The sequence below is a fragment of the Lupinus angustifolius genome, chromosome LG20 (assembly GCF_001865875.1).
Source record: "Lupinus angustifolius cultivar Tanjil chromosome LG20, LupAngTanjil_v1.0, whole genome shotgun sequence".
NCBI lineage: Eukaryota > Viridiplantae > Streptophyta > Magnoliopsida > Fabales > Fabaceae > Lupinus > Lupinus angustifolius.
In genome coordinates, this window is record NC_032028.1 from 10,662,315 (window position 1) to 10,689,739 (window position 27,425).

At 33.5% G+C, this 27,425-nt stretch overlaps 3 protein-coding genes across 5 annotated transcripts; 1 reads left to right on the plus strand and 2 right to left on the minus strand.

The window, feature by feature from the left end:
* Window positions 446-2,822, minus strand: LOC109335484. Its single transcript, XM_019571617.1, has 4 exons — window positions 2,605-2,822; window positions 1,179-1,414; window positions 998-1,137; window positions 446-601 (listed from the first exon to the last, which is right to left on the minus strand). Exons 1-4 carry the CDS (start codon window positions 2,820-2,822, stop codon window positions 446-448), a joined length of 750 nt encoding a protein of 249 aa, XP_019427162.1.
* LOC109336576 (probable methyltransferase PMT3) lies at window positions 10,482-15,489 on the plus strand. 3 transcript variants are annotated; one of them, XM_019573253.1, is made up of 9 exons: window positions 10,482-10,615; window positions 11,154-11,231; window positions 11,374-11,603; window positions 11,726-11,890; window positions 11,989-12,171; window positions 12,276-12,870; window positions 13,273-13,385; window positions 14,263-14,483; window positions 14,893-15,489. In XM_019573253.1, exons 3-9 carry the CDS (start codon window positions 11,382-11,384, stop codon window positions 15,200-15,202), a joined length of 1,809 nt encoding a protein of 602 aa, XP_019428798.1. In that variant the 5' UTR covers window positions 10,482-10,615; window positions 11,154-11,231; window positions 11,374-11,381; the 3' UTR covers window positions 15,203-15,489. The 3 variants fall into 3 exon arrangements, with proteins under 3 accessions (XP_019428798.1, XP_019428799.1, XP_019428800.1); XM_019573254.1 differs by having other exon boundaries at window positions 11,154-11,219; XM_019573255.1 differs by lacking the exon at window positions 11,154-11,231 and having other exon boundaries at window positions 10,529-10,615.
* LOC109336283 (dolichyl-diphosphooligosaccharide--protein glycosyltransferase subunit 2-like) lies at window positions 16,538-24,441 on the minus strand. Its single transcript, XM_019572789.1, has 19 exons — window positions 24,263-24,441; window positions 23,429-23,618; window positions 23,189-23,278; window positions 22,834-22,896; window positions 22,539-22,608; window positions 22,278-22,342; window positions 21,958-22,012; window positions 21,043-21,170; window positions 20,846-20,961; window positions 20,574-20,643; window positions 19,609-19,713; window positions 19,400-19,489; window positions 19,156-19,304; window positions 18,826-18,937; window positions 18,664-18,747; window positions 18,193-18,273; window positions 17,881-18,105; window positions 17,104-17,226; window positions 16,538-16,913 (listed from the first exon to the last, which is right to left on the minus strand). Exons 1-19 carry the CDS (start codon window positions 24,409-24,411, stop codon window positions 16,797-16,799), a joined length of 2,082 nt encoding a protein of 693 aa, XP_019428334.1. The 5' UTR covers window positions 24,412-24,441; the 3' UTR covers window positions 16,538-16,796.

Genomic DNA, 27,425 nt, shown 5'->3' on the forward strand with positions numbered 1-27,425 from the left:
CAAATCAATTTTTGAGAATACTAAAGCTCCTCTCAATTGATCTAGCAAATCGTCTATCCTAGGAAGAGGGGACCTATTTTTAATAGTTATCTTATTCAATTGTCTATAATCTATACACATCCTCACGCTCCCATCCTTTTTCTTAACTAAGAGAACATGTGCTCCCCAAGGTGAAACACTAGGTCTAATGAATTTATGAGCTAATAATTCCTCAATTTGTCTCTTAAGTTCACTTAGCTCTAAAAGGGCCATCCTATATCGTGCTATGGATATAGGACCAGATCTTGGAATTAAGTCTATTGAGAACTCTACTTCCTTATCGGGTGGTAAGGTAGCAATTTCCTTAGGAAAGACATCTGGAAACTCACTTACTACTTTAGTAGACATTATATCAATGGGGACCTCAAACTCTAAGGAAGCTAAGAGAATGTATCATTGGGTTCCTTCAAGCAGGCAATTCGTGACTTGAGTGGCATTTAAAAACGTGAGAGTTTGGAAGCGATTGGGAACACAAAGAAGGAAACTCAACCGTCCTAGTGGAACAATTCAGTACCACCTGGTTGGCAGACAACCAGTCCATACCAAGAATATCATCAAGACCCTTTAAACACAAACATATTAAGTCAATAAAAAATATCCTATCAAAAATAAAGATTGGGCATTTCAAACAAGCATAAGAAGTTACATTGTTCCTTTTTGTAGGGGTCGAGACAGTTAAATCATAAGACAACTGAGTTACATAGATGTCTAACTCTTCCACACAACTTTGAGAAATGAAGGAGTGGGAAGCTCTAGAATCGAATAATACAATTAAAAGTTTTTTCCTTAATTAAGCACGTACATTGGATCAAATTATTTGACTCAGTAGCCTTCTCCCAAACTTTGCTACATATTGACCCACACGCATGTCTCCTTGCTTTAAGTGCAAGAACTCAGTTTCCTTCTAATTCCTTACATTCTGGGGAAAATATTTTCCCAAGAATGTTAACTGAAATACCTCCCACGTGATAGTAGTCCTGAGTGCATCAAGTCTCCCTCGAGCACTTCTCCACCAATGTTTTGCCTCCCCCTTAAGCATAAACATTGCAAAGTCAACCTTATGTACATCACTACATCCCATCACCTGGTAGATCTTCTCTACATTTGGAATCCATCCCTCAGCAGCCATCGGATCATACTCCCATATGAAAGATTGTGGAGCATGCTTCCTGAAGCTAAACTCGCATATCCTTGATGGTTAACTCCTCCATTCACATTATTCTGGAGTTGTGCGAGGATCTGATTAGTAGCAGCGATAACATCTGCCTGCTCTGCTAATGTGTTGGCTATTTGTTGGAAGGTAATCATTAAAGGATCATCAATAGACTGCTCATTGTTATGGTCTCTCCTTGAACTCTCTAGTCCTGCCATAGTTCTGCATACAAAACACAAAATATTGAGTTAGCTACTCTCAACATAATGTACTCAAGTATTTAGAATGTTTAGAAGACTAAGAACAAACAAGGGAACACAAAAATACTCTATCAAGTTTCTAATCTCCAGTTTAGAAGTGGTTGACTATTACTATTATCTAAGCTGAATCGATCTGCTCTGATACAAAAAATGTAACACCTTAATTTGTATAATAACAACCAAGCGGAACATATCTGTTAAAAATATTCACACAACATTATACTTTCCTTAATGTAGAAGAATAACACCTCAACAAAAATAAAATAAAGTATTATTAAATTAAATCAACATCATAAAGTGGACTTCATCTAAAGAGGATAAGAACAAAGTGTTAAAATATCCTCAAATACATAAATGTATCCTTAACAGATCACAAGATAAAAAATAGCAAATAACAATAAGTTATCATCTATAATGGTTTCTTGATTGTGGTTCTTCCAACCGGTACTCAATCATATTTTAGAAGACCCTAAATATATCAAAACTCAAGCATAGTGAGATAAAATCTCAGTAACAATATAAGGATGAAACTTTAGAAAATATGACATTGCTAGCCGTACTAAGTACGGAAAATCTCCATAAAGATTGTAAAAGATAAATAACAATAATCTCACTTAACTCTATAATTTAGTTCACTACTCATAACTTGAATATAAATAAGAGAAATATAATTTAAACACGTCATAACTCTTCAATCAATTTGTATATAACGTCAATCGTCTCAAATCCTTAGTCCATGATAAAAAATTTGCACACAACATGTCTGCTAGAGGTGTCTGGCCCTTACTCGGTGCCCCAAGTTCGTAGAAATGTCTTATACTGTTTCCAGAAGTAAGTATGTCTTCATGCGATTGAGAATTCATTTGCTTATGCCCAGACCAATCAACGGATCATAAAATCCTCTCAACAATCAACATAATTGGGTAATAAACCTCTTCAACAATCAATAGAAATTGGGTCAAAATCCCATCAACATCTTAATTGTGTCATAAAGTCTCTCAATGTAATTACACCATAAGTATACCTCAAAAATTCTAATACGCGGAATGTACATCTTCACATATACTAATCAATACAATACATATTAATAGTACTCAACAACAAACAATCTCCTAGATAATTCCAAAACCAACTCACAAATAATTTCAAAACTTGTGTTGCAGAGTCATTCTAGTAGGCTTTATCTCTAGATCCCCAATCCTTTTTAACATTGACAGAGGCATCAGATTAATATTAGCACCCAAATCAAGCAATGTTTTCCCCACAGATAGCTCACCTATAGTGATCGATATTGTAAAGCTGCCTTGATCTTTATTCTTCTCAGGTAAAGACTTCTGAATAATAGCACTACATCCAGCTTCAAATGTCATTGTTTCTTCTTAAAACTTCCTTTTCTTTGTCAATAAATCATTCATGAACTTTGCATATATTGGCATTTGTTCCATAGCTTCCCTGAAGGATATGTTGATCTATAGGCTCTTGAATAAATCCATGAATTTAGTGTATTGTTTTTCCTTATCTTTCTTAGAAGGTTTCTTAGGATAAAGGAGATCCTTTAGTTGAGGTAGATCACTCTTCCTCTTGTCATTATTATCACTTATTGATTCCTCCTTGTTTACAACTTTTACCCCTTCCTGTACATTTTCATCCTTTTGTGATTTTCTGATTACATTCTCTCCTTTCTCAGCCTCTATTTCCTTAATAACTTCCTCCTCAACTGCCAAATTTTCACCAATACTCCTACCAATTACCTTCCTACTTCTAGTAGTGATAGATTTATAGTGTCCCTTAGGGTTGGTTTGAGTATTGGCGGAAAATTGTTGACGATCTGAATGTTGTTATGCCATCTGTTTTTCTAATTGTCTCATCTGTGTCTCTAGATTTCTGATAGAAGCATCAGTATTCTTATGATTTGTGATGGAGACTTGCATGAATTTCTCCAGAGTTTCTTCTAGTTTAGTTTGTCTCTCATTTAATGGTGGGTGTGGACCCTGTTGAAATGATGGTTGAAACGGTGGTTGCCTAGTAGATGGTCCTGCTTCTTGCCCCCAGCTATAATTTTGGTTCTGATTTCCCCTCCAACCTTGCGAGAAATGATTGTTGTATGAAGAGTTGTTGGGGAAGTTTCCCTGACGAGGCTGGTTATTCACATACTGAACCTCTTTCTCTTGATTGTTGCTAGGCATAAAACAATGACCAATTGCATGATCACCCCCACAGAATTCACAGCATAACACTTGTTGATGAATAAGAGGAGTTTGTACCATATTTATTTGTTGAGGCAGCTTTGACATATGTTTAGTGAGTGTCTCAATCTGTTATGTTAGAATCTTATTTTGAGCCAGAATAGCATTAGATTGTTCAAATCTAACACGCCCATTTTCTATATTGTCCTACTGTTGTGCTGAGCTTGCCTATCTATTGAAGATAAAGCAATTATAATCATGGTGGCTTGCTCAGCATCAACAACCATCATAGTTTCACCTATTGCGACATCTAGTATCATCTTTGTCTCAGGTTTCAAACCATTGCAAAATATATTCAGCTGGTTCACATCTTCGAATCCATGGTTGGGAAATTTCCTCAACAACATCTGGAAACGTTCCCGAGCCTCATAGAATGCCTCTTTTGTACCTTGTCTGAATGTTGAGATCTCAAATTGGCGTGCACATATCTAGTTAGCGGGAAGAATCTTGTTAGAAACTTGGATTCTAAATCACTCTAGTTGGTTAAGCTTTAAGTAGGGTGAGATTTAAGCTATTCCATAGCTTCACCAATGAGAGAAAATGGAAAGAGCATCATATATGCAGTTTCCATCTCATTGTCATTGTAACCCATGGTCGCCACCAACTCATAAAAATTATCCACATGAGCATTCAGATATGCGGGCTTGATCTCCATTTTTCTTTCGGTATGTGGAATGACAACGTTTGAATAATGTAACACCCTAACTTTCATAATAAAAATAATCATAATACCATATGCGGAAGCTTAAAAGTTACCAAATTGTAATGAAAGTATCTCTTGAAATATCATTAAATACTAAATAAAATATATTATAAAGATGCATATAATTTTCATAATAACAATAAACACTAAACTAAAAGGGTATAACATAGTCCACAAGACACATTCAACTTAACACTCTAAGATAACTTATACAGTTAAAACTAATTTATAGGAAATTCAAGTGCATGATTGTGTTCTTCAATATAGTTTAAACTCAAACTGCTTAGGCGCCTCACCTAGAAATGTCAGAAAACCCAAGTATAGTGAGATAAAAATCTCAGTAACACTATTTCATAAACCTTCAAACAATGACATTCATAGCCGTAACGAGTACGGAAAATCTCCATAAAGAATAGTAATAGAGATTAATATTCACATTACATCATATTATAATATCATTAATAACTTACAACTTATACATGATCAATTAGAAGGTAAGTCACGCACAAGCAATAACACATTAAATTTGCATACGTAGCACTAATTGCCTTGAATCCACAGTCCATGATTAAAAGTTTGCACACAGCATGCCTGCTGGAGGTGCCTTCCCCTCATCTGGTGCCCCGAGTTCGTAGAAATGTCTTACCTCATTTCCAGGAATAAGCCCGTCTTCATGCAACTGTGAATTTGTTTGCCTGTGCCTAGGCCAATCATCAGATCATAAAATCGTCTCAACAATCAACATAATTGGGTAATGAACCTCTTCAACAATCAAGATAATTGGGTAATGAACCCCTTCAACAATCAACATAATTGGGTAATGAACCCCAAAACTTCCTAAAAACCTTATAATTTCATCAATATAAATAAGACACACAACTAAATATTATATAACAACTAACCACACTCATTATATCACATAAATTACATATAAATAATCCTTACATTTACATATACAGTTAATATTTTATATATATACTAACATTCAAACACACACTCTAATTATAATATGAATATAAGTGTGCACTCATCATCATACATATGTTTATGGATTAGGAATAACACAGTGCGTCTCACAACAAAATAAAATTGGGAAAAAATGTATAAAATGTCATTATGCATTTGACACTTGCATACAAAATTGAAGAAGACATAATTTAAATATATTGTAGTTAGGATTACACCATACAGTGAACAAACCTACCTATATATATATATATATATATAATAATTTAACTATACATATATATATAATTAATTAATAATATTGAACCTGGAGCATAACCATCACCAATTGTTTCATATTTCAGTGATGTATATTTAGTATATGACAATATTTACATAGTTGTTATTTGTGTTATATTACTATGAATCTTTTATTCCTAACTCTCACTCAACGAACACAATAAAGGAAAACACTTTTCATTGGATCAATCCATGATTCAGTAAGAATGAATTTCAAGAATGAAGATGATAAGAAATTAATTGAACACTGACAATAATATCAATCTATAAATTCTCTAATATTTCTTCATGGATTTTGATTGGGTTCTAATGTTACCTATGATTGATACATAAATCTTTATCCCCTTCCTTGGTTTCTTCTCATCTCCTTTCTCTTTCCTCCATTCTTGGTTGCTAGTGGCGGTTAGGTCTAGGTTTTAGTTTTGTGGTTGAAAACTAAAAGTTAAGTGTGAGAGGTTTTTGTTATTAACTAATATAATTCTCATTAACCCACTAATTTCTTATTTTTATTAAGGATGAGATCTTCTATTCTAATTAATCTAAATTTTGATAGTAAATTGTAAAATTTTAAACATTATCACAAATTAAATAGTTCATCAATCATTTAATGATAATTATCAATTCTAAGTATTTTGTAGGCTTAAGTGGATAAAACAAATTATATAAAGAAAACATATAATCATAATAATAAAATAAGATAACATATACATAAATAGTATTGTGTAAGATCAAACAATACTTTATCAAACATAATTGTATGATAATAATAACAATAACGATAACTATAACATTAAGAATATAATAAAATACAATTCTACTATATTAATGTTAAGATATCTTTTTAAAGTAAATTTATTATATCATTGTACATATTTTATCATAGAATAAAACTAGAATATGAAGTTCAAAAAATTTATTTCTAAAATATAATAATTTTTGGGATGTTACAAATAGTGTCGTAGACCTTGGTACATAGCACAGTCACCTAACGTCCTCCTTGGAGGATTAGGCCTCTCATTATTCCTAGTGGCAATATTTGCATTCTCCATTTTTTATAATTGAGGCTCTGAAATTGTTGATTGTTCAGAGCTACACTGCAATTCCGGATTACCCTGCTTCTTCTTATCATTTGCCTTATTTCGGTTACTCTTGGCTGACTTCTCAATTTATGGATTAAGCTTTAATTATTTTTCAGTAGCCTTACCTAGCAAAAGCATAAATAAGAAGACTACAACAAGGGTTAGCATAAAGGTTAATTATACTACAAAAAATTAAATAATATTATTATTTACAATTCAATAAGCTCAGTATAGAACTAATATAAATTGCTCATTGCTCCCTCACAGTGGCGCCAGAAACTTGTTGATATTTTTGGTATGGCGAGTGAACCGTATCGTCAAGTAAAAAATTCGGTAAATATTGGGATATCATCCTCAGAGAGCAGAGTGAATTTATACTAATTCCTACGGAAGTAGATCAAGTATGTATGTACAAGATTTGATATTTCAATGTTCACTTTGTTTTTTAATAAAGTTGTTAAATTGTAAAAGTTAAATTATGAAATTAAATGAGTTCATCTCTCTTTCCCTTTGCAATCCTTATATTCAATTATGTATAACTTATGAAGTTACAAATTTTGATGCTCATTTTCTTCGAATCATTTGTATCAATTACTTGAGTATAAAATCCTTAGATAATTAATCAAATATCAATTCCTTGGATATTTAACCAATTATCTAGCCTTAAGTTTAATATAAAAGCAATTCATACATCATTCTCCATTCCTAGATCAATGATGTAGCAAGGAAGATAATCTAGATTCGATATCAAGTTCAACTTCCCAGTTAAACTTGGATCCAAGATCAAGAATTCAGTAGCAAAGTAAACTCAAGCATTAAGTACGAGATATACTTCCCAAAATCAAATAACTGAATACATTAAAGAATTGAATCTATGACTACAAAAGTTAGAAGATTACATTTTCAATCTCAACACTGAAGAACTAGCCACTCATCATTGCCATTACAACACTCTTATAATGAGAAATACAAGAAATTCCGGATCTAAAGTCGTTCCCATGACTTCTCTCTTCCTCTCTAGTGTTTCTTCTCTCTAAAATTCGTGTGGAAAATGCTTGGATAACCCATGTTTTGTCCTATAACCATCTATATCTGATTCAGCGTTTTAATCTCTCGCTCAAGCTAGAGATTCTCGCTTGAGCAAGCATGATAATTGTGTGTCTCGCTTGGGCGAGAGACACACATGGATTTTTTCTCTCAAAAGTTGGAATTGTCACTTGAGCGACAGCCTCTCGCTTGAGCGAGGGGACAATTTGATGCTTGGGCGAGCCTGTGGCTTGGGCTAGGGATCCAGAGCTCCTTTTATGCAGATTTCTTCAATTTCCATCTTTTCTAATCCTCATTCTTCTAAAACTGACACAAAAACATGTAAGTTCCTAAACAAAACAAAATTAAACTAAGTTCTTGGGAGTTGTACACAATTTGGATCATGACTACAAACTAAGTGCCCCAAAATCATATACATTTCATTCACAAAATGGCACTTAACACAATATCACTAAACCAACACATTTTTAAGTAACATCATGACATTTGAGAGCATAGAAGATATTTCTAATAATTAAAAATAAATAGGAATATACTTTTAATGGAGACACTTGTGATACATTCATACACCAAAAGACATGAGTTGCAACAACTCATACCTTCTTAATATGCATTTTCTCTTTAATATTATGAAACTAGTAAGCATGAAAGTCACAAATCATTTTTGGTATTTCTTTTGTCTTTACTAGGGTATCTTTGATTCCTACCCTTTCTAGGAAAAAACTAATTTTCTTTGAGAATAATGGTTCTCCCTCCTAGCATGTAACACTCTTAGATATTGATCATCATTATTCAACTTTGTATAATATATGAGAGTCAACTTTAGATCAACTCTCTTTTGATTATTATAAACTTTTAATATAGGGAGGGGATCCACTTACTCTTGGAGTAAGTGGAAAAAAGCTACTTCACATCTTAGTCATTCATTTTAGGTAAATCTAATGGTTAAAGTACACTCACTAATTCAAATCATTGGATTTCCTTAGAATGAATGATTAAGATGTGAGGTAGCTTTTTTCCACTTACTCTTGTTGGAGTAAGTGGATCCATTCTCTTTGATATATTATTCTAAAACACAACAACAATCAATTATTTATATCACTAGATGAGGTTAGCTAGAATGATGTGATAATGTTTTATCAATATTCTTCTAAAATAATTTTCTAAGGTTAATTTATCTTTATAATAAGAAAATTATAAGTTATATTTGGTAGTTATGAAAATTAGATAACAATATATTCAATCATAAGATAACTTTTTTAATATTTGTGTATGTTATTAAAAAATGACTATTACATAATATATTTTGTTTGGATTGCATTAATATACTACTTTAACATACTAAATTATGAAGAAGAAGAAAAGTATACTAAGATAAAAGTATTGTAAGTGATAAATAAGGGTGTGTTTGGTTTTATGTTTTCTATTTCTATTTCCTATTTCCTATTTTCATTTTCAAAAATATATATTCATTTTTCATGTTTTCATTTCCTCAAAACATATTTGTTATTGTCATTTTCATTTTCAAAATCATTCACTCTAACCTTCACAATACCGGACACACTTGCAATTAATTCAATTCTAAAATTTAATCACTAAATTAGTCAAGTCAACTATTTCAACAAATTTTATGTGATCAATACATTGAACAACTTTAATTGTTGGAGTTGGTCATTTGCTATCAAAAAGACGTGAGAAATATCATAATGAGCATTATATAGTTGTAGATATATTCTCTAAAAAAGTTAAAGTTAAAATAAAATACTAACATATAAGTGTTTATTATTTAATTAAGGTTACAATAACTTTAAGAGACGTCAATTTTCATCCCAAAATTAAATATTAACATACACATGGTCGAATTATTTCACCAATACCATGAGAGGTAAAGAAAAATTGTTATGTTGAGAGATAGAGAAATAAATTGTATTATGAAGGTGTGTGATGGTCTGAATGACAGACACACTCATCGATTGATTTTGGGGGTTTTGTTGATTAGCGAATAGAGTAATTGAAAAATATATTCCTCTCATTCCGCATATTTTGATATTTAAGGTTATACACATATTTAAGAAATTATTAAATGATATAAAAATTCGATACAATTTGACTTTTAATGCACATTGAAACCTAGATTAAAAAATAAATGAAGAAAAAATATATGGTGAAAAGACTAGTAATGAATAAATGTATAATTGGAAAGTAAAATATAAATGTCTATTGAGTTTAAAAATATGAAAAAAATTGGAATAAAATGAAAATTTTAAAACATCAAAATATATTAAATTGATTGGGGCAAAAAAGTTTTAAAATTTTCAATAAAATGTCATTTCCTCGTTATTGAAAAAAATACAAATGACGTTTTTTCATTTTTAAAATTTCTTAAAATGAAAGTTATGTTTTAAAAAATATAAAATAAAAACAGGAATGTAAACATATTTTCGTCACCATTTTCTATTTTCTTTGAAAATAAGAACAGAAAATGACAAAAGTAAACACACACTAACCTTTCCGAAAATAATCAACAATCCAAAAGAATGGATTATGCTTTAGGTAAAGTTTGGCATAAAAAAGTTATTTTTGACTTTTAGTGTTTCTCAACTTTTATCCAAACATGTTAATAATTTGTAAATGGTAAATGCAATATGTGCCTCTATGCAGCCAGCTTCAAAAGTCATGGTTTTGGGATCAGGTCTCATCATCTTAATATCCAAGTCATCTCATACATATAATAATAATAAAAATATTATTATTATTATTATTATTATTATATTATGTCATTTTTAGATTTTTAATGTTCCAATTTCAATACCCTGTCAACCTCTGAACTCAAATGAACTGAGGTATGTACCTTCTCCAACCTTATACCCAGATCCATTTTCAACGTTCCCTTATTAATTTCTTGATTTTAATTGCCATCCACTTTTTCAAAATCATACCTTTACTCCACAAACTAATCAAAATATCTTTTTTCAGTGAATCCACTATCGTTGATGCGTTTTTTTATTTTCCCCTTTTACCCCTTTTGCTTCCTTTACACTTTTTCTACCAATTTCTTACTGTCCCTCTCATGTGACAGTTATATTAATTAGATTTTTTTCTTCATTGTTTGGAATATTAACTTGACTCATTCTCTTTTTCATGTTACTTAGATTTGGTTTTGCTTTTCATTATTGAGTTTTTCTTTCATTTATTGCTATTTGGTTAATGAGTTTTTTTATTATTAAAAAAATGGTTTTTAGTTTGTGTTTGATCCTATAGTGGTGCTTCCTTTTTGAGGGAATGTGCAAAAAGTCCACAATGAGTGATATTGTGTAAAATTTTCAGTCATGATGGTGCTAAGTACTGTTTCATTGATTCCAATTTCAACTTTATGTGCAGTTCTTTGTTTAGTGGTTCTCAACTGCGTTACTTGGCTGCTTTGTGGAAATTGCCATTAAATTGACGGCGACGCCTTTTGTAAGTGAACTTTGAACTTAGTGAGTGTGGTGAGAAAATTAGGGGATTCTAATGTAGCTGAATAGTTGCTTTGCAATGTATGTTATAGAATTTTTTAACCTTATGCCGGGTGAAGCAATATTGAAATGTGATTTTTATGTAGTATCGGAAATGGCAAAAGGAAGAGCAGATGGGAACCCGAGAAAACGATTTGTCACAACTGCGTTGATTTTGATTATTGTCGGTGCTTTATTTTACCTGTATTTTAAGAATATTGGCTCATCTTCTATTCAGTATGGTAGCAAATCTTTAAAAGACATTGGTTGGAAAGGGGATGAATCTTCCTCTTTCACTGAATTAGGAGATGATAGTGATATTCCGAAGACCATTCCAGTGAGTTATCTATTTCTGTCTGAGCTGAACAACTTTTAAACTCGTCATTGCCGCTAGCCTGCAATGTTAGTTTCTAATATGAAGCATTCTAATTATTTTACCCTTCTATTTACTTTTTGAAGGTATGTGATGATCGGCTCTCGGAGCTGATTCCCTGCCTAGATAGGAATCTCATATACCAAACAAGGTTGAAGCTTGATCTGACTTTGATGGAGCATTATGAGCGGCACTGCCCAATGCCTGAGAGGCATTATAATTGCCTGATTCCCCCTCCTCCAGGGTATAAGGTGACCGTCCTTTCTACAGGCATTGCTTCTTCCATGTAACTATATAAATTATCTATGCATAAGCTTTTAGTGTCTTACGTTGTTCTTGATAACAATAGATTCCAATCAAGTGGCCGAAAAGCAGAGATCAGGTATGGCAAGCAAATATACCTCATACCCATCTTGCAACTGAGAAATCTGACCAGAACTGGATGGTAGTAAAAGGTGACAAGATCGTTTTTCCCGGTGGAGGAACTCACTTCCATTATGGTGCTGATAAATATATTGCGTTAATTGCCAATGTAAGATGGGTGACTGTTATTTGAGTTGGGACTAAAATAATTACCGGACATAAAACTCTTTCGTATATGGAAAAATAACGTCAGTTTCATTATTGGTATGACAGATGCTCAAGTTTCCAAACAATAATATAAACAATGGAGGACGAGTCCGCAATGTTTTTGATGTCGGATGTGGAGTTGCAAGCTTTGGGGGATATCTACTTTCATCTGACATATTAGCGATGTCATTAGCACCAAATGACGTTCATGAAAACCAAATCCAATTTGCTTTGGAGAGAGGAATTCCAGCATATCTCGGTGTCTTAGGGACAAAAAGACTCCCTTACCCAAGTAGATCTTTTGAACTTGCTCATTGTTCTCGGTGTAGAATTGACTGGCTTCAAAGAGATGGTATTCTTCTCCTTGAGCTGGATAGGTTACTCAGGCCAGGAGGCTACTTCGCCTTCTCATCTCCTGAAGCGTATGCTCTGGACGAAGAGTACCAGAGAATATGGAGAGAAATGAGTGATCTTGTCCGACGGATGTGTTGGAAAGTAGCTGCTAAAAGGAACCAGACTGTTATATGGGTCAAGCCTCTTACAAATAATTGTTACTTAAAAAGAGCGCCTGATACCCAGCCTCCACTCTGCAAATCTGATGATGATCCTGATGCTGTTTGGGGAGTTAACATGGAAGCTTGCATCACACGTTACTCTCATCGTGAGTGATATTTTCCCTATTTCGTACAATGATTTAGTCTGATTTTTAATATCAAGACCACAAGATAAACTGATATTAAGAATGTTCCCAGACCATAATAGTTCAACAATAGCTTACTGTGAATAGTAAATGATGAAACAATTAAGCAAACAACTGCCCAAATAAAAAAGATGTCGAGTGATATGCAGTCCTATGCAAGAGTTAACTTTGTAAATCAACGGCTCTTGCTATTCTGGATAATTCTATGGTCTCTTTGATTATATTGCATTTACCACAACTGCATTTCTGCAGATACTAATGTTGCATGATTTTGTTTGTTCCTTCCGTAAATTCTGGTATTAATTCACGACTCTTATGTTTAAAGTTGAAAAGACAATAACCATAGATTTTGCTGGTCTACAGAGATGCACAAAGCAAGAGGAAGTGGTTTGGCTCCTTGGCCAGCACGATTGACTGCTCCACCTCCTCGTCTTGCTGACTTTAACTATTCCACGGAAATGTTTGAGAAGGATACGGTAATTTAATATATATCCTGCTTTCCAATTGTAATATTTTCAATAATGAATTTATCTCCCATCGGAAGTAGCAACAAAGTCTGCATGTATCAGAAAAACTAAAAGGAAGAAAACATTCAAGAAAATAGAAGGAGTGGGAGAAGGACATGCTGGGAACCCTACATTAGCCAACTGTAAATATAAATGAAGATAACTCAGATCACATTTCATGCTTTACTAATTTTGATATGAACTAATTAAAAACCTTTGTTGTATATCCAAGTGTCATTTTTTCTCAGGGTCTGTTTACCAGTTGAGTTTTGGAGGGAAAGGTTTCAGAGTCATCTCACCTGTGTATTTTATGGCTTCCAAGCCGTCCCTTTCCATTCCTTCCCTCCAAAACCCAACTCACAGACAGACTCCTACAGAATGTGAATGTGTGTGTAGGAAGATGTTGGCAGATCTTCATCCATGGGCCTAAGTGTTATTCTATGGACTAAGTGAAAGAAACATATAAGTGGCTTTGACACCACCATCTTGACCCAAAACCTTAAAACATTATGTCTATGGTCCATCCACTTATATGCTCTTTAACTCATCCACTTCTGCACAATATAAGACTTCTTCACACTTGGAATACCCAACAAAAGACAATCTAAATTTGACACCATATGTACAATTCTTTGTATTTGTTGAATTTGTGGAAAACTTCGCAATTTCCCTTTCTAATTCTGAGATGATTTTGGATGTAAAATTAATAAGCTTAAATGAACTAATTATTCTAGAGTTGAATCTAATAGTTAGATAGCCATTATGTCTGAGTATTTTTTTCTCTTGGCACTAGCATGATCAAGCAAAGGCATGTTTACAAGCATATGACATGACCAATTTTATGCAGGAAGTTTGGCGACAACAAGTTGATAATTACTGGACCATGCTAGGCGATAAAATTAAGCCTGACACTGTTCGAAATGTAATGGACATGAAGGCAAATTTGGGTTCATTTGCTGCTGCTTTGAAGAACAAGGACGTTTGGGTTATGAATGTAGTGCCGGAAAATGGGCCAAACACTCTCAAGATTATATATGACAGAGGACTTCTTGGAACGGTTCACAATTGGTATGGCCCTTATCTTTATACAATGAATGATCTTCAATAGGTTATATTAACTGCAATTGTTCTTTTATTATTTAAAATACTCTCCTTGAGGCAAATTATGATGGAGTTAGTGCCATTCTTTCGGTACACTGTACTTCTGGTGTTGTTTTCCAATGAAAATATGTGTAACATTTGCTACTACACATGTTATATTTTCATTGATGAATTGTTATGTTCTTATTAGAAAACAACAACTAGTATATATAGAACACCCATGTTTTTTTCAATGATAAAATATAAAAAAGCAAGATAAAAATTCAAAGCAGCATTGTGATCTAAGTCTTAAAATTATAGGGCCGGTGCGAATTAAGTCACTTGCTCATTGCCTTTGTAGTACTTTTTTGACCTGGTTTTGGTATGAATGTAACAGGTGTGAAGCATTTTCAACTTACCCTCGTACTTACGATCTACTACATGCGTGGACTATGTTTTCTGATATCATTGAGAAAGAATGCAGTCCAGAGGATTTATTGATTGAGATGGATAGAATCATCAGACCAAAAGGTTTCATCATTATCAATGATAAGCCATCAGTGGTGTTGTCTATAAAGAAGTTGTTGCCGGCATTGCACTGGCAAGCAGTGGCCATATCCGGCATGGATCAAGGTAAGGATGATGCGGTGTTAATAATTCAGAAGAAGATTTGGCTGACAAGTGAGAGCATCCGGGTTTCAGAATGATGACATTCTCAATATGTGGATGGAATTCATGCCATTTATTGTGAACTGTAAAGTCTCAGCAAAGCTGAGTGAAAGATAGGCACACTACTGTTGGGGAGAGTTGCTTTTATAGATATATTTTCCTATGATTCAGGTGTTCTTTTATATGTTATTGCTAATTCTCTTCACTATAGGCATAAGTTACATGAAAGCTCATTGGAAAGTTGTCTTATTTATATTTAATTTTAGATACAAACATTACCACCTTGTTATTGTGATTAAGAAAATTGGAGTTGTCTTTGACTAGGCATGCCAGAGTATAGTTGTGAAACTAATTCTTGTAGTACAATCACATTGCAACTAACCATTATTTTATTTTTTAAAATGTATTGTCCAACCATTATTTTTTTAAAATGTATTGTCCAACCACTATTTTTTAAGAAATGTATTGTGTTCTAAATTAATTTGAACAAATTACCAGGCATTGAAGTTTTAATGATTTCTATTTCGCTTTTGATGTATGATATGATATCATATTGTTTGAAACTTACATTATTGTTGATATTCATTATTAGACTGTGTTTTAGTTAGTGGGTTAGCTATTTACTATTATTTACATACTTTCCTACTTTCATTCTCAACTCTTGAACTCGCCTTGATCCTTTGCTAGGATAGGAATGCTGCCACATATCGTCGTGCCTAGCATGCTAGGATTAGATTTATTTAAGCAAAGGATTTCACACCTAACCGTATCCAACCCCTATTGAAAAAATTAGAAAACCGAACAATTGTTTTCACATTTGTACTTTTCGTATGTATAATTATGTTTACATACCATCAAGACGGAAAAGGGCACAATATGATATTTTTTTCTCTTTGGTATTATTCAATTTAATGGAACTAAAATATTGTACTTTCAGCCTATTATCCACTTCTGTTTATAGAATGGGTCAAATACAAAACTGAACTCGTGTTTTTATGTCACCCTATTATAATGTCTATCTAATTTCCAAGAATAACGCTTAAGCACAAACAAAAAGGTAGAAGCATTTGAGCATGAGCTTCTAGCCCTGAGTGACAGTACTTTCAAGAATCCTCAGATTAAAAAATGAATAAACTTTTAGAAGACTAGAAATCTTAAAAAATTAAATGTGTAAAGGAGATAATGACTAGTAATAGAAAACAGGGTAGGTGGATAATTCATGTGGAAGGGAATGATTTTTTCACAGGTAAGGTTTTTTGTTTAGGCAGGGGAAATTGTGCTGCAGCTGATGTTTAAACTCAATTGCTCACACCATCACACGTTATATAACGCAACTCTACCAACTGAGCTGCCTCGGGAAAACATGTGACAGGGAACATGAAAGATTGAAACTCATAATAAAGAGAGGTTGTAGCACATGCTAAAATAGATGGTTTATCAATGGCTATCCTCATAGCAAGACCAAAGATAAGTTCTATTCGGACGTAATTAAGCTCTTTTCTCTAAACCATATAATTGAGCTCTCTAAATTTGTCAGTAGCTAGTAAAACAGAGGTTATATAAAACTGGACTACGCCGTCCCTTAAAGGAAAACTCATTCTCTTTATAAATAAACATTATTTATTTGACTCATCAAGCAGACTTCAACTTGGCTGATGTTGAGGCAAGATGTGAAAGAGTTCTGTGTCCCACAAACAACAACAAAGCTCCCAAAAGACCCAGTGTTTTCAGTGTAGTGAACAGGTCCAGCTGCACATGAACAAAAAATGACTTAGATAAGGAAACTGACAAAATTGCCCCATCAGAATGAAAATGAACTATGTTCAAACGAAGACCATTATGGACCAATAAATACAACCATGTAATAGAAGAGACTAACCCAAACATGTTTAATGGGATAATTAAATAATGTTACATCAATGCTGAGTGGACAACATACCTTCAACCAGAAAAGCACATAAAGCAACAAAACTGCACCAATACCGAGTTGGAAAAGAATGGCAAATGTAGCAGGTACAGTTGATCCAGGGAAATTCTTCAGGTTCACCCCCAGACGTAATAGCTGTAGATGATATAAATGAAAATGGCAAACATTAACCATCATACAGGAAGGTAAACCAAATCAAAGGAAGGCAAGACAATCCACATCACTTTACCAAAAGCCAACAAGACCAGGCCCAATAAGAGGCCCAGTTTCAAACAAATAAATACAGCTCAGGAGCTTTAACTATTAAGCACCAATTTTCAAATATAAGTGCATGGTAACTATTGCAAATATTATCCTGGTAAGTTTTGACTCCAGTAAACAATGCTCTAAATTTAAATACTTTATTTTGGTGTAGAAAGAAAGATACTTTTTCCTTTGTAAACCATCTTCATTACCAAAACAGAAATACACATTGTAATTGGTGAGAGCTTGAAGGGTAATATGCGAGACAGACCATTCAATTTGTGTTTCCTTAATTAAACTCAGATTCACCAAGAGTTCTCCTGTCCTAATAGAGATTATGGATTTATGGTCATAAAAGCGAATCCTAATAGAGATTATGGATTTATGGTCATAAAAGCCCAACATAAAAAATAGAATGCATAGATAGCCACATCAGATTTTCTCTTTGTGGTTCTCTTATTTTTCCCATTCTTATCCCTGAGATCTTTCCTCTTAGAGGCACAACTACAATTATGCTACCATCTAATGAGTATTATAATGACTTACTCCAATCAGAAATCCAATGAATGGCAAAAGGATCAAACCCAAAAAAGCATGAGAGAGATTCTGAGGTGGTCGCTTTTCAGGAACCCTGAATATGTGGGCTATCTCTGCTTTGGGCCCATATCTTGAGTAAGAATCAACAGGTGGTGGAGGAGGACGGGCTGCCTTCTCAGGTGCTTCAGGAAAATCTAATTCGACATGGCCAAGTAGCCGTAAGAAAGAGTTCTCCTGAAAGAAGGTAGTTTTCAATCAGAGTTCTTGTAGGCTGTTAGACAAGAGGAGGAGCATTAAAAAGGAAGGGGTAGTTCAAGATACCATGACAGCATCACCAACAGTTAACTCAATGTCATATTTGCCTGAAAGATAAAAAAGTTTCTCCACCAAGCCAAGAAAATCCTACATGCCAAAATGACAAAGTAAATAAAACAAGAACAATTGGTAATATAAGAGTCAAATTAACTTCAAACGTCAACAGGAAAATAAGGGCAAACAGAAAATTATAAGCACCTCTATCACAGCCACTCAAAATCAGTTAAGGCAGGAAAACAGTTCTAACTTAATAGATAAATAACCTCACTGTTGTGTTACAAGTGATTAAAGGTGCATTATATTATAACCAGTACATAAGTTTTCCATACGATGATGCACTTGATTTTTACATAGTAATATGTGCTATGTAGATAAGCTATATGAATTTGGCTGTGTAACGGTTATTTATTACACAATGTAACAAACTGAAGAAGAAAACTGAGCCCAGACAACAGAATGTGATAAGAGATACTTAACGAGAATTATCTCAAACTTCTTGCCCGTAGTTCCAACCACAAAGATGTGTTCAACCTTTGTCTCATGTCTCAACTTTAAAAATGCCTGCAGAACAACAAAATCCTCAATAAACATTGCATTGGGATGACATTCATTCTTGAGGACTAAGAGGCAACTCCGAACCTGATGAGGCTTAAAAACATGGCCATGTGGAGTTTTCAACTGGAAAGAAAAACGCAGCTTCTGAAGGTGGTTAGCTGAGAGTGAAACTACATCATTTCCAGCCAAATCTAGCCTGAACAGGTAAATGGGAATTGAAAATGAACAAATCACCATACGGAAATTATAAACAGAAATACAGCACTGAGATATAAAATTTATATCTAAAGCCTAGGACTTCAAATACATGATAGAATTAAAAGCATATGACATACTAATCAGTAATTAATCGGTAATCAGATCGAAGGTATTTAAGTATCACGGCAAGAAATTTACACCAAAACAGATACATACGCTTTCAGGGTTTCAACACTTCCATGATCGCTGTCAAGAACTGCAATTTCTGCATTGCTAACATCAATAATTCCAGTAACATATATTGGCACATGAATTTGTCCTCCAGTAACATAGTCTTTTTCACTGTCAGAGTCATGAAGCACAATCTACAAAATAGGGTTAAGTATTATAATTGACAGATGGATACTAAAACACCTTGATGAAAATCAAATCACTGAACTAAACAAACAGACAGGAATACCTCAAAGACAAAATTATACACCCCCACGTTTACATTCTTTGGGAAAGTATCCAAAACATGAAATCCACTTTTTTTGTCATACTGAAGCTCCTGAGTCATACAAAATAGAAGGCACCTGAGATAAGAAATAATCTCGGGAAACAAAATGACCATATTAGAGGGGGAATATTATCAAGCCCCTTAGAAGAGGCCATTGACTTAACACTCACCTTGCTCTCAATTACAGCTGAATCTTTTGCACCAGTGCTGAAAGCTCGGACAAGCTTAACTGTTAGAGGTGGTGCAGCAGAACCAAGTGCTGTATTCACGCTAACCTGATTTTGTAATATATATTAGTTATATTTTTTCAGTAGTGAATAAGAAGTAGAACTCATGCACAACCACAAATATAAGACTGTAAAACGACCACAACAGAGAAGTAAAATTGTTTGGCTGAGTGCAGATGCGGCATGATCAACAAGCAATAAATGGGTAAAGGCAACTAGAGTGCAAGCTAGAGCTTTTTTTGTTTTTATTATTGAAAGTAAATGGACTTATAATAACAAGTACTATGCTATGGAGACAAAGGAAGCATAATCAGAACTATAAACTGCATTTAAACTCTTAACAGGTCTGACTCACCAACATCAAGATCATGACAGGAAAGAGTGGTAAATTATAAGCTTACAGGATGACGGGGACAAATGGTTTACAACCAAAGGGCTACAAGTTAATTTTTCTACTTTTCTTGTGCTAAATAAGAACCCATATGCCGTGACAAGGCAATCAGGATAAAAACCCAATGCACACATCACCTCCTCATATCCCAATTTTTTCAAGTTGTTTTAGACCAACTGTTCAAAAAGCTTAAGCTGTTAGGTGGAGGCACTTGAATAGTTTTATATATCTAACACACTCACTCACACAAGCATTGTGTGGGCTTGGAACATGAACAGCACACCGGCCCACCTACATTCTGCTGAAATTCTACTTATTTATACAAGAATTGGGGCAGCTAGGATCAAACTCTAGACCAATTGGTCATAGGCTTTAATACCATGCCGTTAACCACCTGTCCCAAACGCTTATGCTTAGTGAAGATAGATTGCCTGTTTTATATATTTAACAAACCTAATTATAATAGTAGCAAACTAGCAAATTAAGGATTTTAAAACACTATAACATAATTACATACCTTAAGCTGGTCTTTCTTGGTCAACGAATAAACTGTTTCAGGAAGTGACAATATTAATGGGATGGAAACCCTACATCAAATAAAAAAATAGGAGTTACATATTGTTCCTGAATATCATAACACGATCAATAAATCTCTCTTTGGGAGCAAAGATCTACACTAGGAAAAATAAGGAACATCCAAATCTCTTTGGGAGCAGAGATGAGGTAACAGATGATAAAGGACATATTGCCATAAAACTGATTACATAATGTTCTTAGACAAGCACTTGCCTGTTGCTCTCTAGAAAAGCTAATGATTCAACTTGATTGAACAAGTCCTTGGCATCTCCTGGGATTCCAATACCCAAGATAAATTTTGCCAACCCCAATATTTTATCACTTGGCAGCTGGAAAAAGCAAAGGAATAACATTAAAATTAAATCTAACATATTAAAATATTAAATAGTGATCCCATACACTCCACACACATTTATTTTTCCAGAAATTGCAGCAGCAAAAGCTGTAATCCCTCGAACAACTGAAGAAGTGGTGGAAAGAGAACCCTGATGCTCATGTCCACCAACAAATTTCTCATCAAAATAAAAGGTCCCATCATCTGAAAATTGGCAATATGTCCATCTAAGACCAGAATGAAGAACACAGTATATTCTAAATATAAAAAAGTATAAGCTGTAAAGAATAGAAGGACCAGTTAATGAAATACAAAAATTAAGAGTCTTCAAGCAATTAGTGTCACTTGATGTCTAATAACAGTCTGGAAGATTGAAATGCATTGAAGCAAACATGCAACAATCTCAACCATACAAGATATGTAGAATTTGATATTTCACAAGAAACAGTAAGCATATTGAAGAGGTACATTTACTCCTCTCTTCGGGCTACTTAGTTCATAAAAGTAGGGCATTAAGCTTATCAATAATAATTTCATACTGCATGTAACTGACAAAGGCAGATAACTCAACAGAAACCCTCCAATTGCTAATAGTACAGATAAAATTGGTAGCTAATATGACTTAAACATAACAATGTCGACATTTTTTATTGTGTACAAAGAAAAGATAAAACAAAACTAACATCCATGCTATCATCAAGACAACGATAACTTAGATCTTAACACGGTGATTGCAACTTAATCAATATTTAAGCCCAAAAAAGGAAGAAAACAAGCAATAAATGACCAAATAAGAAACAAAATGTGATGTAACATAAGATGCACTATATTAAGTAGAAGAATCGAACACTCATGAAAAAACAAATGACAGAAAAGGACACTACGGCAGCTAAATACATTCCAGGGAATTCTACTAATTTATGAATACTTTGTAAATAAACATTAACAGTTCTAACAACGACGGAGGTAAAAGTAAAGCCACCACACATACCATACTTCTCAATGGTGTCAAAAAGCTTCAATATATCCCTTTTCACAGTGTTGACCTGCCAATATGGAGCTAATATAAGATATTGATAAAAGTTGCAGAACGATGTATGTTAGCAAGAAATATCAAAAGCAAGTAAAGCATGTGTATAGCTAATAAGGGTAAATCAGATATTCAGAAAATGCAGCACTGGTAAGTTTAACTTTAGATTCAACATATGCCCCATAAAATATTCATACAACACAACTAACTTCATCCACATGAATTTTTGGACAGTGCATGAAAATTATTTGACTACACGCACTAAAGATCTAGAACTTCACCTTAGACTGATCAACTTCAGAAGATGCTAGTGAGATAACCCCAGCAAGCGCTTCAAGTGCTAATCCTGTGAAATACATGGTAAAATTAAGTTTCAGTATAGATATTTCAGTGAAGTTTTCAGTATAGATAAATTCCAGCAATTACATTATTTCGAAAAACCTTGTGATGCAAAACATTAAGCACATAATGAGAAATAAATATCAAAACATTAAGCACATAATGAGAAATAAATATCAAAACATTTCTATATAAATCATCACCAGAAGCATAGGTACTAGACTCTGGATTATCAGAGCTGTAACGCCATCTTCCATCACTTTGGCTTAGAGCCTGCCAACAATGAAGGACAAGAAATCAAATGCGCACATGAGATCTTGAAGTGAAATTGAAGCAGCAACAATTTATATGAAAAATGGAAGGAAACTACTGAAAATGGACTGTGGCTCAATTACTGAAACTCCAATCATCCACAACAGATGATAATGGCAGAATAGCAGTTATCAAGAAGCAAACCTAATTATCATCTTATTTAATGGAAGATAAGATAAAAAGGACCTTAATTGAATGAAAAGTCCCGTCGGCATCAACAAGAAGCACATCAACATTTGAATCCTGATCCTGTATACAAAGAAGTGGGTGACCAAAAGAAAGTAAGGACCATAACAAAACATAATAACTATATTGCAATCAGCAAGAGCAAGTCACATTATAGAATTGTAAAACACACGGAGAAAGTAATATGTCAACTATTTAAAATTAACAGAATATAAGAAAGTTTGCCATGTTCAGAGAATGTTGGATATAACCTTCGTTAGTGAACCAGTATGTTCCTAGGATTCTATTTCTAATGAAACTTACATAAAACAAAGCCCTCTGGGCTCAGAGAATAAAGTAAAGGAAAGAGAATTACCTTTATAAGAACCAAACTTCCTATTAAGTAGTGTATGTCAAGCAAAGTACTTGCATCCTTGACAGTGGCTTTAAGTCTTGAAGCAATTTCCTTTACAAGAAAAAAAAGAACAAAATCCAGCCTCAATTTTCACAAATAATATTTAAAAAACACACCAAAAGAATATTCATAAGCAATGGCATTCAAGCTGCAAGCAAATGAAAAACAATAATAATGTAATCCTCATAGACAAAAAAGTACCTTGTAAACCTTCCCGTCAACCTTGCATTTTAATATGCCATTAACTTTCAGGGAATAGTACAGATCCTTGAGAGGGGAAGATGGCTTTAGATTTTCCAATACTTTCTGACAGGTTGCTGTGCTCACTTGAGATTTTTTTTCAATTCCAAGAACATCAAAAACTCGCAGGGCCTCATAAGCAGCTTCTAAACTGATACCACATAACACAATAGCAATTAGTTGACTTATGTTACTTAGTAGAGTCATTCACATTTCAACAGCACAATATAAGATCCCAATTTTTTAAGTTTTTTTTATAAATGCTTCTAATAATATTTTTGCCATAAAGGTTTTCGTGATAAAGATGGTGAGCTTAATGCAATGCAACCTTAAGGTTGTTGATTAATGATCATGAGGTTGACACGAATTCAAATTCTCGAAACAGTCCATCCACTTGTAGAGTAAGGCTGCATACCCTCCCCAACCCCAGTAAATAGGAGCCTCATGCAGTGGGCCAGACTTTCAAAGGTTTATGTGATAATCTGAAAAACCCAGTTTCTCCTATAACATGATTTCAGATTTTATTCTTTTTCAGTTCAATGTTTTTAGTAAAAACCCAACCGAATGACACCATCAATTTCAAAGTGATTTTTTAGTTACAATAGAGATCCTTCTTAAAAATAAAATAAAAACAACAACTCTAAAGAACGATAATCTAACAATCTTTTCATTTCGATATTTCTGGATATACATAGATCAGAATCAAATGGATAATTGGACAGAATCCAATCCGTAAGATCAGAAAGCAAACGAGTTGAACAAAAGCATTAAATTAGGGTTTAGTTATTGTCTCACCTTGGAAAAGATCCATCGGTGGAAGCGAAGAGTTCAGAAGCAGCAGATCGGTGAGAATCAGAGATCGGGTGGTGGATCGTAGCGGCGACGCAGATCGAGAAAGCGAGAAGGATAAGAAAGAGAAACGGCGTTACAGTGTTTTTGGCCATTCGTGGAAGAATGAGCGTGAATGGATTGTGAAGAATGAGAGTGTGAAAATTAGTACAATGGAAATAAATAAGATGGAGAGTGAGACATACGCGAGAGTAGTAGCATTGGATGAGTGAGTCAGCGACGACTTCCACATATAGGAGTTGGCTCTCATGCCATTTAATTATTATTATTTTGTATTCAATAAACTTTATGACCATGTCTTATTTCCGCTCATGCTGATGTATAATCACGGTGAGGAATTTGGTTTGGTTTAGAGCATCATGATCACACAAAAATTTTATTTTTGTTTAGTTCTCTCACATTATTTTATAATTTTTCATGAAATAATAACAATATTTACTTTTTCCACACAATAACAAACATCATTCTTTTTTTTATTTAGGTTCCACAACATCTACCTTTTTCACACAACATCTACATCTCTCCTCACTTTCCTTGGCTAAGAAAAACTAAGAATTGTTCTTATTTAAGAACATAAATGAAGAAGTAAGAACGACACAGTCGAGAATAAAATAAGAATGTTCTTATTCCATTAAGAACAACCCTAAGAACAACCATTGTGTCTGCTCTTATCCAACTCAAACATGTCCGAATCTCGAGCCCTATTTGAGTTCAAAAATTAGAATTGGTAAATATTTAGAGTATGGTAAGAGACAAATATGATCTGCACTATGAGGAACAACCTTTAGGTTTTAAAGACTATAAATATCCTTCTCATGTTTATAAATTAAAGAAAGCTTTTTATGGCTTAAAGCAAGCTCATCATGCTTGGTACGATCGCCTAACAAACTTTCTACTTGAAAAAAGTTTTACAAATGGAAAATTTGACAATACACTCTTTATTAAGAAAATAAATCATCATACTTTTCTCGTTCAAATATATGTAGATGATATTATTTTTTGTTCTACTGATGAAATTTTGTGTAGTGATTTTGGCAAAATGATGCAAGGGGAATTTGAAATGTCTATGATGGGAAAGTTAAATTACTTCCTTAGATTACAAATCAAACAACTCGAGGATGATATTTTTGTAAGTCAATCCAAATATTGTAGAGACTTGCTGAAAAGATTTGAAATGGATGAATGCAAGTCAATTGTCACTCCTATGGGTTCTGATACATACATTGATACATATGAAGCTGGAAAATGCATTGATATATCAAAGTATCAAGGTATGGTTGGTTCCCTACTCTATTTAACAGTCAGTAGACCTCATATAATGTTTAGTGTTTGTTTGTGTGCACAATATCAATCAACACAAAAAAGAATCACATTTAGTTGCTCTCAAAAGAATCATTAAATATCTAAAAGGCACAATTGGCGTTGGATTATGATATCCAAAAGGAAGTGCATGTGATTTGGTTGGATATTCAGATTTTAATGGATGCAAAATTGAGAGAAAAAATACAAGTGGTACTTGTCATATATTAGGAAATGCACTAGTCTCATGGTCATGCAAGAAATGGGTCTGTGTTGTCCTAAGTACTGCTGAGGCAGAATACATAGCGACATGTAGTTGTTGTGCCCAAGTGTTGTGGCTTAAACAACAATTGCGGGATTATGGCTTAGGCTTAGGTTGTATTCCCTAAAATGTGACATTATTAGTGCTATAAATCTCACAAAGAATCCAGTAATCCATTCGAGAACCAAACATATAGATATAAGACATCACTTCCTTAGAGATCATGTCTAAAAGAAAAATGTGTCTATAGAATTTGTTGATACACATGACCAACTAGCACATATATTTACTAATCATTTGGCAAAAGAATTTTTCTATAAAATTAGATGAGAATTAGGTATACTTGATGAAGCTTATTTGTCTTAAATGTTTATTCATGATTATATGTTTGCTTCATTGTACTTATATTATGCCTACGAGTACTTAAAATTATTTAATTCTATTCAAAAATTTCAAATTATTAGGTATGTAATCGATTACATATGTTCAGTAACCGACTACCAGGCATCAATATGCCTGAAAATTCAAAATTTTGGGTTCAGTAACCGACTACTCTAGAGAGTAACTGATTACATCATTAAGCAGGAACTTCCAGTAACCGATTACCCATATGCGTAATCGATTACCTAAGATGACTGTTTAAAATTTGGAAATTTTTTATGTTGAGTAACCGATTACTCTGACCAGTATTTAAGTTTCCCTCCTCATTTTCAAACACTTCTTCTTCTTCATCAAACCCTTTTTTCGTGTTTACCCTAGTGTTTCTCTAAAAACCTCATTTTTGATCCGATTTGCGTGAATTTTGAGTCATTTCATATCACATTTTCAATTCTAAACACTTTCATTCCATAAATTTCGTGTTTAGTAGCCTAAATAAAAATTTCCCAAATCTCTCAAACCTCAACACCTAACTTTTTCAAAACCTCAATCAATGGCTTCATCGTCAAGAGTTAAGAAGTAACATACTAGTGTGTCTCAAAAGAAGCAAGAAGCTTCATCTTCTGAGGCTAATCCTTTGAATTTGGCACGTCTTCTTGCAAATAATGTACAATGCAAAACCTTCTCAGAGTATTTTCTTGGACGATCAATCTTTGCTCCTAAATATGGTAATTTCAGTAACTTTGACTTTGAATATTTCCATTTCCCTACTCTTCTAAGCCAACAAGATCTTTTTTATTTTTGCGAGGAATCAAAAGCCTACTATCCTGAACTTGTTAAAGTATTTTACTACAACTTGAACTTTAGAAAAAATCGTCTAACATCCTATGTGAAAGGAAAAGAAATTGTTTTCAATGTTAAGACTTTCAGTTCAATATGCTGTAATATACCTTCTCAAGGTAGCATAAAAGATTTTGGTCTTGCATGCGAATGGGATAATTATGATAGAAAAGAGTTCTACTACTATATGTGTAGATTCTCTAAAAGGGAAATCGAAATACGTAAGCAACTGACCTTAGGTGAAACTGTAAAGAGTAGAGATATTCTTGTTATAGGAAATCTCAATCTCGAAGATCGTTTGCTTCATTACTTTCTTAGTTATGTCATTAT

Coding starts and splice junctions, on each gene's coding strand:
- LOC109335484 (XM_019571617.1), bottom strand. CDS start 2,822: ATGACATTTGAAGCTGGATGTAGTGCTATTATTCAGAAGTCTTTACCT. Junction 1,138..1,178: donor CCACAATCTTTCATATGGGA/GTATGATCCGAT, acceptor TTCCAAATGTAG/AGAAGATCTACCAGGTGATG. Junction 602..997: donor GGACTACTATCACGTGGGAG/GTATTTCAGTTA, acceptor TTGTGTTTAAAG/GGTCTTGATGATATTCTTGG.
- LOC109336576 (XM_019573253.1), top strand. CDS start 11,382: ATGGCAAAAGGAAGAGCAGATGGGAACCCGAGAAAACGATTTGTCACA. Junction 13,386..14,262: donor AAATGTTTGAGAAGGATACG/GTAATTTAATAT, acceptor AATTTTATGCAG/GAAGTTTGGCGACAACAAGT. Junction 14,484..14,892: donor CTTGGAACGGTTCACAATTG/GTATGGCCCTTA, acceptor TGAATGTAACAG/GTGTGAAGCATTTTCAACTT.
- LOC109336283 (XM_019572789.1), bottom strand. CDS start 24,411: ATGGCCAAAAACACTGTAACGCCGTTTCTCTTTCTTATCCTTCTCGCT. Junction 21,171..21,957: donor TGACACCATTGAGAAGTATG/GTATGTGTGGTG, acceptor GCCAATTTTCAG/ATGATGGGACCTTTTATTTT. Junction 20,644..20,845: donor GCTTTTCTAGAGAGCAACAG/GCAAGTGCTTGT, acceptor TATTTGATGTAG/GGTTTCCATCCCATTAATAT.